Below are 20,107 nucleotides of genomic sequence, written 5' to 3' on the forward strand. Positions count from 1 at the left end.
AAAACAAAAAATAATAAAGAAGTGCAAGGCAAAGCTGAAAAAGTCTTGCAATATTGAGGATTATTCTTTTTTTTGGGGTAAACTGTGTCTCGCCAACAACGGCGTGTTGTTCCTTGCGACACCTCCTGGCACAGCTGCTGTTTAATTGACCTTGTTAAAGCGGACATTTGCTAGTATTTATTGCCAGCTGAGACCATCTGGATGCTCCGTCTAAGAATTGGAAACATGCTTTTCATTAAAGTGCCTCAGAACATGCGACACACCTGATGTTCATCATGGGGAAGACTCATTAAAACTAGGTCACCTGACAATGAAGTGGTATCGTCCTGATGCCAATATTTTGGTACCGGTACCAACATGTATTTTGATACTTGTCTGTACTTTCCGAAAAAAAATGGCATTATCGGCTTTATTTTAACAAAAAATCTTAAGGTACAAAATAATAATCTAAAGGTACAAAATAATAAGGTTTAAATAAAATAGTGAACATACTAGACAATTTGTATTTTAGTAGTAAGTCAACAAACAAAGGCTCCAAATTTAGTCTGCTGACATATTCCATAACATATTGTGTCATTTATTATTATATTATTTTGTCAACATCATTAAGGACAATCCGCAAAAACTCATTATTCATCTACTTGTTTATTTACTGTTAATATCTGCTTATTTTCTGTTTTAACATGTTCTATCTAGAGATGTTCGATAATGGCATTTTTGCCGATATCCGATATTCCCATATTGTCCAACTCTTAATTACCGATACCGATATCAGCGGTTGCCGATATATATAGTTGTGGAATTAACACATTATTCTGCCTAATTTGGTTGTGATGCCCCCCTGGATGCATTAAACAATGTAACAAAGTTTTCCAAAATAAATCCACTCAAGTTATGGAAGAAAATGCCAACAAGTCCCTTTGGGACAGAGGAGCCTATTGAATTTCTAGCGTTTTATTATTATTCTTTATTCTTTTTTAATATACCGCCGCCTGTTTGAGCTGTAATTTGACCCCCTTAACATCCTTCAAAACTCACCAAATTGGACACACACATCAGGACTGGCAAAAATTGCAATCTAATCAAAAAACCAAAAGTCAAAATTGCGCTCTAGCGCCCCCTAGGAATAAAACACAGACAAAACTGTCTTTAACTCCCAGTAAGAATGTCATAGACACGTGAAACAAAACCTCTATGTAGGTCTCACTTAGACCTATATTTCATGCAGTGACAACCTCCAGCAAAAATCAACAGGAAGTTTGCAATTCCCCCTTCAATACAAAAGTTCGGTAAAAAATCTCGCTTTTTTTCAAACATTATCTCCTCTGAGGCCGTTTCTCGTGTCGGCTTCAAATAATCACAGGAGAGAGATTGAACATTTCTGATTAAAAGTTGATGAAATAGTTTATAACGAAACTAAGAGACTGATGTATACTTCATGTGTATACAACTTTTTCTCTGTGTAAATAAAATAGTGAACATACTAGACAACTTGTCTTTTAGTAGTAAGTCAACAAATAAAGGCTCCAAATTTAGTCTGCTGACATATTCCATAACATATTGTGTCATTTATTATTATATTATTTTGTCAACATCATTAAGGACAATCCGCAAAAACTCATTATTCATCTACTTGTTTATTTACTGTTAATATCTGCTTATTTTCTGTTTTAACATGTTCTATCTAGAGATGTTCGATAATGGCATTTTTGCCGATATCCGATATTCCCATATTGTCCAACTCTTAATTACCGATACCGATATCAGCGGTTGCCGATATATACAGTTGTGGAATTAACACATTATTCTGCCTAATTTTGTTGTGATGCCCCCCTGGATGCATTAAACAATGTAACAATGGTTTCCAAAATAAATCCACTCAAGTTATGGAAGAAAATGCCAACAAGTCCCTTTGGGACAGAGGACCCTATTGAATTTCTTGCGTTTTATTATTATTCTTTATTCTTTTTTAATATACCGCCGCCTGTTTGAGCTGTAATTTGAAGCCCTTAACATGCTTCAAAACTCACCAAATTGGACACACCCGTCAGGACTGGCAAAAATTGCAATCTAATATAAAAAAAAAAAAAACTCAAAATTGCGCTCTAGCGCCCCCTAGGAATAAAACACAGACAAAACGGTCTCTAACTCCCAGTAAGAATGTCATAGAAATGTGAAACAAAAACTTCTAGGTAGGTCTCACTTAGACCTATATTTCATGCAGTGACAACCTCCAGCAAAAATCAACAGGAAGTTTGCAATTCCCCCTTCAGTACAAAAGTTCGGTAAAAAATGTCGCTTTTTTTCAAACATTATCTCCTCTGAGGCCGTTTGTTGTGTCGGCTTCAAATAAGCACAGGAGAGAGATTGAACCTTTCTGATTAAAAGTTGATGAAATAGTTTATAAAGAAACTAAGAGACTGATGTATACTACATGTGTATACAACTTTTTCTCTGTGTAAATAAAATAGTGAACATACTAGACAACTTGTCTGTTAGTAGTAAGTCAACAAACAAAGGCTCCTAATTTAGTCTGCTGACATTCAGTAACATATTGTGTCATTTATTATTATATTATTCTGTCATCATCATTAAGGACAATCCGCAAAAACTCATTATTCAACTACTTGTTTATTTACTGTTAATATCTGCTTATTTTCTGTTTTAACATGTTCAATCTAGAGATGTTCGATAATGGCATTTTTGCCGATATCCGATATTCCCATATTGTCCAACTCTTAATTACCGATACCGATATCAACCGATGCCGACATATACAGTTGTGGAATGAACACATTATGTCTAATTTTGTTGTGATGCCCCCCTGGATGCATTAAACAATGTAACAAAGTTTTCCAAAATAAATCCACTCATGTTTTGGAAGAAAATGCCAACAAGTCCCTTTGGGACAGAGGACCCTATTGAATTTCTAGCGTTTTATTATTATTCTTTATTCTTTTTTTAATATACCGCCGCCTGTTTGAGCTGTAATTTGACCCCCTTAACATACTTCAAAACTCACCAAATTGGACACACACATCAGGACTGGCAAAAATTGCAATCTAATCAAAAAACCAAAAGTCAAAATTGCGCTCTAGCGCCCCCTAGGAATAAAACACAGACAAAACTGTCTCTAACTCCCAGTAAGAATGTCATAGACACATGAAACAAAAACTTCTATGTAGGTCTCACTTAGACCTATATTTCATGCAGTGACAACCTCCAGCAAAAATCAACAGGAAGTTTGCAATTCCCCCTTCAATACAAAAGTTTGGTAAAAAATTTCACTTTTTTTCAAACATTATCTCCTCTGAGGCCGTTTGTCGTGTCGGCTTCAAATAAGCACAGGAGAGAGATTGAACCTTTCTGATTAAAAGTTGATGAAATAGTTTATAACGAAACTAAGAGACTGATGTATACTACATGTGTATACAACTTTTTCTCTGTGTAAATAAAATAGTGAACATACTAGACAACTTGTCTTTTAGTAGTAAGTCAACAAACAAAGGCTCCTAATTCAGCCTGCTGACATATTCAGTAACATATTGTGTCATTTATTATTATATTATTCTGTCATCATCATTAAGGACAATCTGCAAAAACTCATTATTAATCTACTTGTTTATTTACTGTTAATATCTGCTTATTTTCTGTTTTAACATGTTTTATCTAAAGATGTTCGACAATGACTTTTTTGCCGATATCCAATATTCCCATATTGTCCAACTCTTAATTACCGATACCGATATCAACCGATGCCGATATATACAGTTGTGGAATTAACACATTATTCTGCCTAATTTTGTTGTGATGCCCCCCTGGATGCATTAAACAATGTAACAAAGTTTTCCAAAATAAATCCACTCAAGTTATGGAAGAAAATGCCAACAAGTCCCTTTGGGACAGAGGACCCTATTGAATTTCTAGCGTTTTATTATTATTCTTTATTCTTTTTTTAATATACCGCCGCCTGTTTGAGCTGTAATTTGACCCCCTTAACATACTTCAAAACTCACCAAATTGGACACACACATCAGGACTGGCAAAAATTGCAATCTAATCAAAAAACCAAAAGTCAAAATTGCGCTCTAGCGCCCCCTAGGAATAAAACACAGACAAAACTGTCTCTAACTCCCAGTAAGAATGTCATAGACACATGAAACAAAAACTTCTATGTAGGTCTCACTTAGACCTATATTTCATGCAGTGACAACCTCCAGCAAAAATCAACAGGAAGTTTGCAATTCCCCCTTCAATACAAAAGTTCGGTAAAAAATTTCACTTTTTTTCAAACATTATCTCCTCTGAGGCCGTTTGTCGTGTCGGCTTCAAATAAGCACAGGAGAGAGATTGAACCTTTCTGATTAAAAGTTGATGAAAGACTTTGTAACGAATCTAAAAGACTGATGTATACTACATGTGTATACAACTTTTTCTCTCTGTAATAATCCATCCATCCATCTCCTACCGCTTATCCGGGCTTGGGTCGCGGGGGCCGCAGCCCAATCAGTCCCGTCCATCGCTGCTTGCAGCTTTAATTATTATTGAAGTCACAAAATGCATTTTTTTTTTAACGTGCCTCAAAACAGCAGCTTGGAATTTGGGATACGTTGTTGCGTCCCAGAAGAGTTAGTGCTGCAAGAGGTTCTGGGTATTTGTTCTGTTGTGTTTATGTTGTGTTACGGTGCGGATGTTCTCCCAAATTCTGTTTGTCATTCTTGTTTGGTGTGGGTTCACAGTGTGGCGCATATTTGTAACAGTGTTAAAGTTATTTATACGGCCACCCTCAGTGTGACCTGTATGGCTGTTGACCAAGTATGCGTGGCATTTACTTGTGTGTGTCAAAAGCCGTAATCCGTGTACCTCTCCGTACAGCGGCGTTTTAGAAAGTCATACATTTTACTTCTTGAAACCGATACCGATAATTTCCGATATTACATTTTAAAGCATTTATCGGCCGATTATATCAGCAGTGCGATATTATCGGACATCTGTAGTTCTATCTATACGTCTGTTAAAATGTAATAATCACTTATTCTTCTGTTTGATACTTTACATTAGTTTTGGATGATACCACACATTTAGGCATCAATGGGATACCAAGTCGTTACAGTATCATACATTGGTCATATTCAAAGTCCTCATGTGTCCGAGGACATATTTATAATCATCATATGAATTTTTTTTAAACAAAAAAAAACGTATGGTGATGCTAAAAAGCTACAATCGAGCGGAAGGTGGGGGTACACCGTGGACAAGTCACCACCTCATCTCAGGTTTTAGCTTTCACCAAACATTGCACCTGAAAATAGTGAACATACGAGACAACTTGTCTTTTAGTAGTAAGTAAACGAAAAAAAAAGCCTCCTAATTGAGCTGCTGATATATTCAGTAACAGTTTGAGTCATTTATCTACTTATTATTTTGTCAACACTTTTAAGGACAAGCTGTATAAAAATATTATTTATCCACTGGTTCATTTACTGTTAATATCTGCTTATTTTCTCTTTTAACATGTTCTATCTACACTTCTGTTCAAATGTAATAATCACTTATTCTTCTCTTGTTTGATACTTGACATTAGTTTTGGACGATACCACACATCGATTCGATACCAAGTAGTAACAGGATCATACATTGGTCATAGTCAAAGTGCTCATGTGTCCAGGGACATATTTCCTGAATTTATGAACATAATATACATTTTAAAAAAAAAACAGAAGAAGATGCTGTGATGCCAAAAAATGTCCACGTAATTATAGTAGTATCGACGAGATACTCGACTGTACTTGGTATCGTTACAGTCAAAAACAGGTGTAGATCCTCCCATGGCATTTGTTTTCATTTATGCGTGCTAGATTTTGTTAGCGGTGACACCGGCGAGCTATTGTATCCTCCTCCGGTGTGTAGTGAAGCATGTTCAGCTATTTTTCTTCCTGCAGTGATAATAATACTTTATTTGTAGAATGTAAGAGGTAAAAAAAAAAAATTATCAATTTACTTGTTCATTTACTGTTGATATCTTGTTTGGTGTGGGTTCACAGTGTGGCGCATATTTGTAACAGTGTTAAAGTTATTTATACGGCCATTTACTGTTGATATCTGCTTACTTTTCTTTTAACATCTACACTTCTGTTAAAATGTAACAATCGCTTATTCTTCTGTATTTTAGTTTTGGATGATACCACCAACTTAGGTATCAATCCGATACCAAGTAGTTACAGGATCATACATTGGTCATATTCAAAGTTCTCATGTCCTCATTATAAAAATAATGTAAACAAAATTAGATTTTTTGATGCAAAAAAAACATTGATGTAATCATAGTAGTATTGACTTGATATGATGTTGTACTTGGTATCATTACAGTGGATGTCAGGTGTAGATCCACCAATGGCGTTTGTTTACCTACCGTGTGTAGTGAAGCATGTTTGGCTATTGACGATACTTGTAAGAAACATACCTTTTTTTCTCGCCATGGAGTCGAGGATTAGTAATTTTCGAAAGGACTTTAGCCGCTAGCTAGCTAGCCATGTCTTAAAGACTTAAAGCACCTCTTCCTGACGGCGATTCGGTGCTAGAACTTCACCTTTATATTTACTTTTTAAGCCAAAACGCGTCCATTCGCTCTTGTCTGTCTCCACACTGTGCCTGCTTGTAAGTACTCCGTGACTGTGTGCTGCCGAACATGCTCCTCTGCTTGTAGAACCAGCAATGTCACGATGCGACGACAACGCTGTCATGCCCGTTTAAAAAAGGGAAGGGTGGGGGGGGGTACCGGTACTTTTTAGAGGTGGTATAGTACCAAAAATGATTCATTAGTATCACGGTACTATACGAATACCGGTCTACCGTACAACCTTAGTATCAACCAAAATTCAGTTGGTGCTTATTAAAGTACCCAATTTGGTAGCCATCCCTAATAGTGAGGACATAAACATTGGCTCAATGTTTTGCAACACATTAAAGTTAAATTAAAAGTTACTTTTCAAGCCAAAATGCGTCCGATCTCCCTTTTCTGTCTACACCAGGGGTGTCCAAACTTTTTCCACTTAGGGCCGCAGACTGAAAAATCAAAGCAAATGGGGGCCATTTTGACATTTTTTTTAATTTTAAAAACCAATACAATTAATGTATGACCAATATACATTTCGGCCTCCACTCAGGCTTGATCCCGGGGACCAAAAATATTACAAATGTGTCATTATTCAGTATTATTTTTTTTATTATTTTTCCAGTTTTAAATCTGTAGATCAACATTAGGTCTATCTGTCAATATAATGATTTTAAATATTTAACTTGTCACAAAAAAAACTGTTTTTAAAGGAAGAATATCAAAATATGCAATATTTTCACCGGCCGTGTTTGTGTTGCTATACACCGCTTCCCACCTACGGCTTTCTTCTTTGACGTCTCCATTATACATTGAACAATTTGCAAAAGATTCAACAACACAGATGTCCAGAATACTGTGGAATTATGCGATGAAAACAGACGACTTATAGCTGGTACAAAATGTCCTCTACAATGCGTGACGTCACACACACGCGTCATCATACCGCGACGTTTTAGCACGATACTTCGGCGCGAAATTTAAAATTGCAATTTAGTAAACTAAAAAGGCCGTATTGGCATGTGTTGCAATGTTAAAATTTCATCATTGATATATAAACTATCAGACTGCGTGGTCGCTAGTAGTGACTTTCAGTGGGCCTTTAAGACTGTTTAGGTAGGACTGGGCGATATGGCCTTTTATTACTATCTTGATATTTTTAGGCCATATCGCGATACGCGATATATATCACAATATTTTTGCCTTAGCCTTGAATAAACACTTGATGCATATAATCACAGCAGTATGATGATTCTATGTGTCTACATTAAAACATTCTTGTTCTTACTGCATTTAACTCGTGGTCAGAGGTTTGGTGTCTCCCTAGCAACGCTCGCTCAGTCAAGGGATCAATCAACAGGCGACATGAGAAATGCATGCTTTTAAGTCATTATTGGAGCTTCTTCCAGACGGAGAAGGTATCAATTATTCATTTGTCTTTACTCACGAAGTGAAGATAATTCAAAATGCTTTGCAACTTTTTAATACATTTATGATGCAATATTGGCTTCGGCAATGCTGAACTTTCTCTTTTTTTCTTCTTCTTTTTTTTATATTCCCGTGCATTTTTAGAGCGAGACACTAAATCTGGAAGATATGAACACCCGGGGACCAAATCCCACTTTGGTTCTGCCAAGCAAACGGTACAGGATGGTGAGTTTGAAAAATTGCTTTAATCAGGTTCAGGTATTTATATATTTATTTACTTATTTCCCAGTGAATACCAGGATTATCTTTTTATACTGTTTGTGTCCCACAACACTTCTAACATCATTATTTCCACACATGGATGATACTATGCCAAACAATATCAACTGTATATATAAAAATGATAACACACTTCAACAACAACCACAGTTGTAAACAAAGAGCTTTACAGCAGTGATGAATAAAATATAGAAGATAAATATATATATATATATATATATATATATATATATATATATATATATATATATAATAGTTTTTTTCTATTTGATATTGTCTTTTAATTGTGTGTTCCACTAAATATATATATATATATATATATATATACACACATATACACATATATATATACACATATATATATATATATATATATATATATATATATATATACACATACATATATACACATACATATATACACATACATATATACATATATACACATATATATACATATATACACATATATATACATACATATATACACATATATATATACATACATATATATATATATATATATATATATATATATATATACACACACATATATATACACGTATATATATACACACATATATACATATATATATATATATATATATATATATATACACACATACATATATACACGTATATATATACACACATATATACATATATATATATATACACATATACACACATATATATATATATATATATATATATATATATATATATATACACATATGTATATATATACACATATACACACATATATATATATATAATATCAAGATAAAATAGATTTAAAATATAACTAAAAGAAGCAATTCCTAAATGAATTGCGTGTGAACGCTCCAATGCTGAAGTTGAAGTGAAATGCTGACAGAAAGTAGTATGAATGTAAGAATAGTTTGAATATTAAAGAGTTTACATTTTTCAGGAAAAACGGAATGAGGTTTGGAACTTGGGAAAGTATGAGTTGGATGAGTGGAATATTTTGATGTTTGAATGGTTTGAATAGGATGGGAATTGTGTGCGAATTGTGGAAGTTTAAAAAATGGGAAAAATGGCCCTGAAAACTGGGAATTCTTGAAAATCCGGGAATTATTTTTTGTAATTGTCGAAAAAATGTCCCATTCATTGTGATGGGAATTTCAGGAAAAGCGGGAATTTTTTTAAACGACATCAATGTTGTGAATGAGTTGAAATGGTTGGTGTTTAATTAATTTTTCAAATCGGTGGAGAAATGTTGAACTAGTAACAATTTTAACTGAGGAATAGCGTTACGGAATTCCTGTAATTTTGGAAAAACCGGGGAATTTTCCCAGTCCAAAAAAAACACTTCGTTTTTTTGTCCTGATTAAGAGGAATGTTTTGACAGTGGAACAGTTGAAGTGGGTTGAAAAATGTGGAAGGAGTAGTCGCCAGGAAAAATTTTGAAAATAGGGTTTGGAAAATCGGGAATTCTGGCAATTCCTGGAAATTTTTTAAAACTTGGAAACATGAATGTTTAAATGTGCAGGATGAGTGGAATATGTTACAGCTGGAATGGTTTGAATCAATCAAAAAATGTGGAGATGGTGTAAGTTTGAAAAATGGCCGATTCATTTTGAATGGGAAACATGTCCGTGAAAACTGGGAATTCTTGAAAATCCGGGAATTTTTTTTCAAATAATTTTTGAAAGAGAGCAAACATTTTTGAACAGGCTGAATATTTTGTAGTTGAAATGGTTTGAATTGGATAAAAACATGTGGGAATTGTGGAACTTTGAAAAATGTCCCATTCATTTTGATGGGAATTTCATGGAATTTCGGGAAAAGCGGGAATTTTTTAGGAAAATTTTTAAACGACTTCAATGTTCTGAATGAGTTGAAACGTCCCTGAAAAATGGGAATTCTTGAAAATCCGGGAATTTGAGTTGAAATGGTAGGTTTTAAAACATTTTTAAATCGGTTGAGAAATGTTGAAGTAGTAACATTTTTAACTGAGAATTGGCATCATGGAATTCCTAGAATTTTGGGAAAACCGGGGAACTTTCCCAGTTCAAAAACCACTTTGTTTTATTTTCCTGATTAAGAGGAATGTTTTGACAGTGGAACAGTTCAAGTGGGTTGAAAAATGTGGAAGGAGTAGTCGCCAGGAAAAGTGTTGAAAATAGGGTTTGGAAAATCGGGAATTCTGGCAATTCCTGGAATTGTTTTTAAACTTGGAAACATGAACGTTTAAATGTGCAGGATGAGTGGAATGGTTTGAATCAATCAAAAAATGTGGAGATGGTGTAAGTTCGAAAAATGGCCAATTCATTTTGAATGGGAAACATGTCCGTGAAAACTGGGAATTCTTGAAAATCCGGGAATTTTTTTTTCAAATAATTTTTGAAAGAGAGCAAACATTTTTGAACAGGCTGAATTTTTTTGTAGTTGAAATGGTTTGAATTGGATAACAAAATGTGGGAATTGTGCAACTTTGAAAAATGTCCCATTCATTTTGATGGGAATTTCATGGAATTTCGGGAAAAGCGGGAATTTTTTAGGAAAATTTTTAAACGACTTCAATGTTCTGAATGAGTTGAAACGTCCCTGAAAAATGGGAATTCTTGAAAATCCGGGAATTTGAGTTGAAATGGTTGGTGTTGAATTTTTTTCAAATCGGTCGAGAAATGTTGAAGTAGTAACATTTTTTACTGAGAATTGGCGTCATGGAATTCCTGGAATTTTGGGAAAACCGGGGAACTTTCCCATTTCAAAAACCACTTTGTTTTATTGTCCTGATTAAGAGGAATGTTTTGACAGTGGAAAAGTTGAAGTGAGTTGAAAAATGTGGAAGGAGTAGTCGCCAGGAAAAATGTTGAAAATAGGGTTTGGAAAGTCGGGAATTCTGGCAATTCCTGGAATTGTTTTTAAACTTGGAAACATGAACGTTTAAATGTGCAGGATGAGTGGAATGGTTTGAATCAATCAAAAAATGTGGAGATGGTGTAAGTTCGAAAAATGGCCAATTCATTTTGAATGGGAAACATGTCCGGGAAAACTGGGAATTCTTGAAAATCCGGGAATTTTTTTTTCAAATAATTTTTGAAAGAGAGCAAACATTTTTGAACAGGCTGAATTTTTTTGTAGTTGAAATGGTTTGAATTGGATAAAAACATGTGGGAATTGTGGAACTTTGAAAAATGTCCCATTCATTTTGATGGGAATTTCGGAAAAAGCGGGAATTTTTTAGGAACATTTTTAAACGACTTCAATGTTCTGAATGAATTGAAACGTCCCTGAAAAATGGGAATTCTTGAAAATCCGGGAATTTTTTCGTAATTTTTCAAAGAGCGCAAACAATTTTGAACAGACGGAATTGGGGGTTAAATCACCCCAAAAATTACTCTCGGGCGCGGCCCCCGCTGCTGCTCACTGCTCCCCTCACCTCCCAGAGGGTGATCAATGGTGATGGGTGAAATGCAGAGAATAATTTCACCACACCTAGTGTGTGTGTGTGTGTTTGTGTGTCAATCATTGGTACTTTACCTTTAATGCTCATTGTCATGTTTTTGCTCGCTGAAAGCATACCAATTAGCCGAAAGACAGCTCTTATCTCAAAATATTTTCAAAATGGGGCACACCTGAATCGAGGTATGTCTGTACCGTATCATCCCAATAAGCACTATTTAATAGTAGAATTAATCACGGATAAAAGCTTAGCTTGAAATCTACAAATGCACTACTGTTGGGAGTGATCATTTATTTACAATGAAGTTTTTTTTTAACCGCTCTGCAGTTTCTGTTTGCCATAAAACCGTGGGCGTGACGCGGCCGTGTTTGGTGCAATCGCGTTCGGCTCTAAGTCTCAGGTAATGTGTGGGGATGTCAGCGTGGAGGAGAGAGATAACCCAGCTCTCTGTTCGCCGTCTGCCGCAGATAGAGAGAGGCATGGCTAATGCGCAGAAAATGATCAAAGCCAGAGCCTTCAGAAACACGGAGCTATTTCCAGGGGTTAGCCTTAGCGCTAACGTCCTCAGAGTTGGTGCCGGCAAACATGAAATGTGAGATGCAAAATTAAGACTGTGATATTCTGGCGAAAATCTTCTCATGGGACTGCCTATCACTTGTGATTGTTTTACTATTACAGACTATGAGACATGGTAGGTGCTTTGTGCCGTAGCTGCTTGTAGGGCTGGGCGATATAATCGATATATAATTAATTTAAAACCTCTTCTCACTCCGGCGTTTACCAAAGGCATGCGGTAAATTTAGGCCTGCGCTTATAAATTTGAGTGTGATGTAGGGATACCATCATGAAAAGCACATTTAATAAAAAAAAACATTATTATGGTCTTTACTTATGAATGAAGTTCATGCACACTCCTTATCTTTCTTCAGTTTTAAAAGTCTCTCTGTCTCGATGGAGATCTTCATTTATTACCTCCTGCTTCCATTGAAAGTCCAGTTTAGAAAACTGTTTTATTTTAGATATGTAATTCTCCATGTTAAAAGTGCAAGCGAGAGGAAAAAATAAAGGATCGCCGCTCACTCTTGCTGCTTTTTGTCACTTCTTCTGCAGCCGAGTAGTCGCAAGAAGGATCACTAACGCCCTCTACCAAAATAAATATTTTTATTTATTTTTAGATTTTTAAGATGGGAAGTGTAGCTGCCATTACGATATGCAGTGATGTGTTCTAATGACCGTAAGTTGAACTACCGTATTTCGGGCGCAAATTAATTTAAATGTTCTTCTCACTCCGGCACTTACCAAAAGCATGCAGTACAATTTTGAGTGTGATGTAAGGATACCATCATGAAAAGCACATTTAATATAAAAAAAAAAAAACATTACTATGGTCTTACCTTTACTTATAAATGAAGTCCATGCGCAGCTCCTTCTGATCAAAAGCATCGATTACTTGTTTATAGAAGTCTTCCTTATCTTTCTTCAGTTTTAAAAATCTCTTTGTCTCGATGGAGATCTTCCTTTATTACCTCCTGCTTCGATTGAAAGTCCAGTTTAGAAAACTGCTATCAGGCCGCTGCTATCAGTTAGTTAGTCTTCTCATGTGTGGGCGACAGTCAAATTATCCCCGGGCAACTCCCCCTCCCGTTCTGTCCGTGGGTGATCCCTTTATCCCACCGCTGCCACCAGGAAGTGTTATTGTATAAATAATACACTGGGTATTTAGGACTTTATTTCAGCCCGGTTGTTTACATAGCCAGCATAGGAGTAGTGGTGTTACATCCTAAAAGGTCTATCGTGCACCCCCTGCGTCATATCCGTTCCCAGCACACATCACGTCACTCGTTGTCACTTCTTCTGCAGCAGAGTAGTCGCAAGAAGGATCACTAGCGCCCTCTACCACCAGGAGGCGGGAGTCATTTAATGACTCATATTTGACACACGCAGCTACGGCATATTAATAAAACATAGCTGCTTACTGTTCTTTTTAGCATATTCAATAGCTTGGACCTTAAATCCTACTGAATAGCTCTTAATCTTCTTCTCTTTATGCGATTTCAAATTACTGAAATAAGCCTCCTCCATTTTGAAAATGATGACAGGTGAAGTGTCACTCGTGACGTGACGAGTTTGACCCAGTGGAAATTCTAGGCATATGCTATTTAATTGGCGAAACGAGTTTGACCCGGAGGAAATTCTAGACATGCGCTAATAAAAATAATATTTTGCGAAACGAGTTTGACCTGGCGTCATGCGCTTATTATTTTGCGAAACGAGTTTGACCCGCCAGTAATTCTAGGCAGGCGCATACTATATACCCGGCGGCAATTCAAGGAAATACTGTATATCGTGATATTGGAATATACATTCTCTGTCTCTGCTTCTCACAGAGACTTAAAACAAGCGCACCTTCTTACGTACATCACATACGGTTACACCCTTGCGGAGCAGGAAGGTAGCGGCATGGGTAACGTTCGTGGTGGTGCTAACGGAGTGGTAATACGAGAAAAAGAAGGTGCCAATCTGTTAACAAATGAAGGAAGAATAAATACCTAAGAAAAACAGCAACGGGTTCCATCGTCTGGCGGTGGTATGGCTTCAAGCGGGAATATGTCGAACAGACAACCGTAATTTGTCAAGTGTGGGGCAAAAGCGTTGCTACAAAAAGTAGCGGCACTGCTTACCATGAATTGATTAACGTGGACCCCGACCCAAACAAGTTATTCGGGTTTTACCATTTAGTGGTCAATTGTACGGAATATGTACTTGTGACTGACTTCTAAAGCCGTCATGCGGGTTCCAAGGACCGTCAAGGAAGGACATAGCGGGGGCACGTATAAACTTCTTTATTTTTCGATAAAGACTGCTTTTCAGCTGCTCCGTCTGCCGCTCACTTTTCCGCTTGGCTTTCTGCCTCGGGCGTCGTCGCCTCTCTCGCGCTCTGTCTCTCGCTCTCCGTGTGAGATTCCCTTTGGCTCCTTCTCGTCTCTCTGCCTCTCTGCCTGACGTTCACGGCTGTCGCCCTTTTACACAGTGCGATAGGATTACTCAATTGTCCCCAGGTGCGCGATCCTCACACCTGATCTTAAAAGCGGCGTAGCTCCCGGCGCGCCCCGCCTCGCCGCTCACTCGCCCTCCACGCCTCCTCGCCGCCATCTTGGGCCGGGCTCTGTCGGACTGCCGGCCACGCCTCCTCGCCGCCATCTTGGGCTGGGCTACGGTGTGCCTCTCCAGAGTACTGTACTGTACAATCGACTCATAAAAGTCTCAATCAATCAATCAATGCTAATGTGGCATCAGTTCTTAACCTCTTTGGAGGTACCGAACCCCACCAGTTTCATACGTGCATCCACCAAACACTTCTTTAGTGAAAAATAAAATGTTTTTTTTTCCAAATTTGTCATCTTGTGTGGTCACGTTCTGTTTTGTTTTGGATTCATTGGGCACCCTTGTTTGTTTTGTCACCATGCCAACCAATCAGTTCACCTGTCCTCACAACTCAAGCACCTGTTTTCAAGCACCTTAGCACTATTCAAACCCGTAGTTGCCAGGCAATCAGCCTGGCGACATCACCCTCTACCACCCCCGTAATCCATGCTGATGAACCATGCTGATTTTTTTCGTAATCTTTTCTCGGTCCAAGTAAGTTTGCTTAATTCACGCCATAGTTTGCAAGCCTTGTTTTATGACCATAAATTTGCCTTAGTGCACATTTTTGTTTCATAGCCAAGTGTTTGTACCTCCTCTGTGAGCGCCTTTTGTTTGTTCCTTTTTTGAGTTTTGAGTTAATATTAAAAGATGTCATTACCTTCACGCCGTGTCCGTTCCAATCGCTTTGCACCACGGGGAAACAAACCACACCGAAGTTCAAGTCTTGACAAAATTCAAGACAAAGTTAGATGTTTTTTTTACTGATGCACAACATGAACCGTGCATGAACATCACCTTGTTCAAAGAAAGAAAACAACACAGTGCATGAACTCACAACAAATTACAGGGAACAGTAGTTGGGGGTATCCATAATACGCCGATAGGGAAAAGAATTTATTTACACGATGAGTCAGGTAGGTTTTGACCTCCGCCGAACCCCTGAGGCCGACTCACCGAACCCCTAGGGTTCGATCGAACCCAGGTTAAGAACCACTGCACTAGAGAACGAAGAGTGCTTGAAACTCCGCATGTCAACATCTCTGTTCGGTGCCACACTAACAAAATGCCGAGCAACCATTTCCACATCAACACCGTATTAAAAAAAATTGTCAACAACAGAACTATCTTGTGTGACATCATGCACAAAAAAGGAATGTTCCGATCCCCAGTTGTATTGCGCAGACTAATGTTGTCCAGGGGAGATAGCATAGTACAAGTCTGTTGCCCAACATCCTATAACTAACATCCTGTAGTTTTTATTTAGCTTAAAAACTAGTTGTGAGTGCATCAGCACTGCCGGTTACAGACACGTACCGCACGTTATTTTGCCCCGGTTGCATTAAAATGCAAAATATTCAACAGTTAACAGAGTTCTCAACGGCCGATCCCTAGTCCCCGAAGTAAGATCAATCCTAGAGATCTGAGAGAACGAAATTGGGACAATGATTACAGTGAAAACGATGTCAATTATGCTTATGGTAATTTTCCCTAATACTCTCATGATGGTTTATGAAAAACATTGGCCATGGAAACAACCTGGTAAAAAGCAAAAGAAATTAAAAAATAAATAAAATAAACACAGCAGTTAAACCTCACCCAAAAACAAGACAGTTACTTGTATATCCATCCATCCATCCATCCATCCATCATCTTCCGCTTATCCGAGGTTGGGTGGCGGGGGCAGCAGCCTAAGCAGGGAAGCCCAGACTTCCCTCTCACCAGCCACTTCGTCTAGCTCTTCCCGGGGATCCCGAGGCGTTCCCAGGCCAGCCGGGAGACATAGTCTTCCCAACGTGTCCTGGGTCTTCCCCGTGGCCTCCTACCGGCTGGACGTGCCCTAAACACCTCCCTAGGGAGGCGTTCGGGTGGCATCCTGACCAGATGCCCGAACCACCTCATCTGGCTCCTCTCGATGTGGAGGAGCAGCGGCTTTACTTTGAGTTCCTCCCGGATGGCAGAGCTTCTCACCCTATCTCTAAGGGAGAGCCCAGAGGAAACTCATTTCGGCCGCTTGTACCCGTGATCTTATCCTTTCGGTCATGACCCAAAGCTCATGACCATAGGTGAGGATGGGAACGTAGATCGATCGGTAAATTGAGAGCTTTGCCTTCCGGCTCAGCTCCTTCTTCACCACAACGGATCGGTACAAAGTCTGCATTACTGAAGACGCCGCACCGATCCGCCTGTCGATCTCACGATCCACTCTTCCCCCACTCGTGAACAAGACTCCTAGGTACTTGAACTCCTCCACTTGGGGCAGGGTCTCCTCCCCAACCCGGAGATGGCACTCCACCCTTTTTCGGGCGAGAACCTTGGACTCGGACTTGGTGGTGCTGATTCTCATTCCGGTCGCTTTACACTCGACTGCGAACCGATCCAGCGAGAGCTGAAGATCCCGGCCAGATGAAGCCATCAGGACCACATCATCTGCAAAAAGCAGAGACCCAATCCCGCGGCCACCAAACCGGAACCCCTCAACTACTTGTATATCCAAAAGACAAAATAGAACAATACTGTCAAGACTTGGACTGTGGTGATGTTTGTTTTCCCGTGGTTGCAAAGCGACTGGATCGGACACAACGTGAAGGTAATGACATATTTTGATAATGACTCCAAAGTACTACCAAAAAACAAAGGGTATAAACAAAAGGCGCTCACAGCGGAGGTACAAAACTTGGCTCTGAAAACAAAAACTATTGCTGTAACAAACTATGGACATAAAACCAAACTTGCAAACCATGGCATGAATAACGAAAACTTACTTGGAACGAGAAAAGAGCGTGGATCATCAGCATGGATAACAGGAGTGTGTAGAGGGTGATGTCGCCAGGCTGACTGCCTGGCAACTACAGGCTTAAATAGAGGTGCAGTGATTGACAGGTGGGTGAATCCGAAACAAATCTGTTGCGTGAGTCGTGAACACATAACAGGTGAAACTAATGAGTTGTCATGGTGACAAAACAAACAAGGGTGCACAATGAGTCCAAAACCAAGCAGAAGGTGATCACAAAACATGACAAAGACAAGAAGTGCACGGAATCCCGTGTTAATTTATGCAAAAAAAAAAATCATACATGGGAGAAAGAGTGTTGACATTCAATACAGGGAAGAGAGAACATTAGAAAGAATGTGGAAAAAGAAGGTTTACAAGAAGCCTAAACCAAAAATCCGAACAAGACATCTTAAAATCAGCCATATCAGATCATTGCAAAATAAATAACAACATAATGGACCGGGACAACTGCAAAATCATCGGCACAGAAAGTAACAAATTCAAACAATGGATTAATCAATCAATCAATCAATCAATCAATGATTATTTATATAGCCCTAAATCATTAATGTCTCAAAGGGCTGCGCAAACCACAACACAAACCACTACGACATCCTCGGTAGAGCCCACATAAGGGCAAGGAAAACTCACACCCGGTGGGACGTCGGTGACAATGATGACCATGAGAAACCTTGGAGAGGACCCCATATGTGGGCAACATTTGCAACATGTTTCAAAAAAACAGTGGCAAAAAGACTGAGAGAGTTGAGGAATGCTCATCAAACACTTATTTTGAACATGCCACAGGTGAACAGGCTAATTAGGAACAGGTGGGTGCCATGATTGGGTATAAAAGCAGCTTCCATGAAATGCTCAGTCATTCACAAACATGGACGGGGCGAGGGTCCACACTTTGTCAACGAATGCGTGAGCAAATTGTTTAACAATAACATTTCTCAACAAGATATTGCAAGGAATTTAGGGATTTTACCATCTACGGTCCGAAATATCATCAAAAGTTGCAGAGAATCTGGAGAAATCCGCGCACGTAAGTGGCAAGGACGAAAACCAACGTGATCTTCAATCCCTCAGGCGGTACTGCATCAAAAAGCGAGATCAGTGTGTAAAGGATATCACCACATGGGCTCTGGAACACTTCAGAAAGCCACTGTCAGTGCTACAGTTTGTCGCTACATGCGTAAGTGCTTTTAAAACTCCACAACGCAAAGCGAAAACCATTTATCAACAACACCCAGAAACGCCGCTGGCTTCTGTGCCAACTTTTATGCAATGTGTTGCTGCCATAAAATTCTAAGTTAATGATTATTTGCAGAAAAATAAAATGTTTCTCAGTTCGAGGATTAAATATATTGTCTTTGCAGTCCAGGTTTTGCAATTAATTGTATTCTTTTTTATTTACCATTTACACACTGTACCAACTTCACTGGTTTTGGGTGTTGTGTGTGTAAAAAACATTTTGTACACTTAAGAACTTTAGCATATCAGTGTGTGGAATTAAATTACAGAATGGTTTAAGCAAATAGGTCAAACAATGTACTGATAGGATCCAGTTTTAACAATCTTTTCAAAGTAAAAGTTTTCACAAAGTACAAAGAAGAAGAATCCCGCCAACACCTCGAACCTTATCGAAAAATTGGATAACCGTATTTATCTCATGAGAAGTGAATTATGTTTATATTTTATTTTCTAGAGACGCCAAGCACTTTGTACCATGAAAGCCATTATCTACATCTTTAGGTTACTTTAAAACAGGTTTGATGTTTGTCAACACCACCATCAATGAATATGCTTTCTTTTTGGACTTTCCAGTCTCTCTCCAACTTCCTCTTCCTCCTGCCCCCTACCGCTCACTGTTAAAGACAGCAGATGATTAGTTTCAACACGTACCGCCTGCGCAATCTAATCATCTGCCAGCTGTGTCTCGCCGTCAGCTGTCTGATGGCGCTCTGTTTTTAGTACCATTGGACAGAGGCGGTGACCTTTCCTCGGTTTACATGGTTACATTTAAGCTAGTGTGGGCGGCACAGGGAGAGAGGTGGGCGTAGTGTCTCGCCCCGAGAATAGCGGAAACGGGAATCAAACCAGGAACCCCCATGTTGCTGGCACATATGACTATATATTTTTGAAAAATGCATTTATTTATTTTTGTATTTCATATTTATATTATATGGAGGTTGCCCACCAGGGCAATTATTTTGACTTGGGGGCCACATTTAGAGAGAAAATGTGTCTGGGAGCCGGTTATTTATTTTTAGGAACACTAATACAAAATCTTACAATAATGTCTGATTGAATGCTAAAACGTTATGACAGACCGCCTCAAAAAAAAGTAATAGAATTTAAACATTTTCTACGAAGGATAAAACACTGAATATTGACAAAATAAGAACAACACACACCCTTTCGATCGACA

General features: G+C 38.3%; 1 protein-coding gene across 3 annotated transcripts in view; it reads left to right on the top strand.

The window, feature by feature from the left end:
• The window catches only part of spock1 (SPARC (osteonectin), cwcv and kazal like domains proteoglycan 1), a 322,462-nt gene that overhangs the window by 181,350 nt on the left and 121,005 nt on the right, over positions 1-20,107 (top strand). For 2 of the 3 annotated variants that reach the window (XM_061899887.1, XM_061899888.1), the window contains exon 4: positions 8,186-8,266. The exons of the other annotated variant lie outside the window; for it this stretch is intronic. In XM_061899887.1, coding sequence (XP_061755871.1) covers positions 8,186-8,266 — 81 coding nt within the window. The remainder of the gene's footprint in view (positions 1-8,185; positions 8,267-20,107) is intronic. 3 annotated transcript variants of the gene reach the window in all.

This window comes from Nerophis ophidion, linkage group LG05, assembly GCF_033978795.1.
Source record: "Nerophis ophidion isolate RoL-2023_Sa linkage group LG05, RoL_Noph_v1.0, whole genome shotgun sequence".
Lineage (NCBI taxonomy): Eukaryota > Metazoa > Chordata > Actinopteri > Syngnathiformes > Syngnathidae > Nerophis > Nerophis ophidion.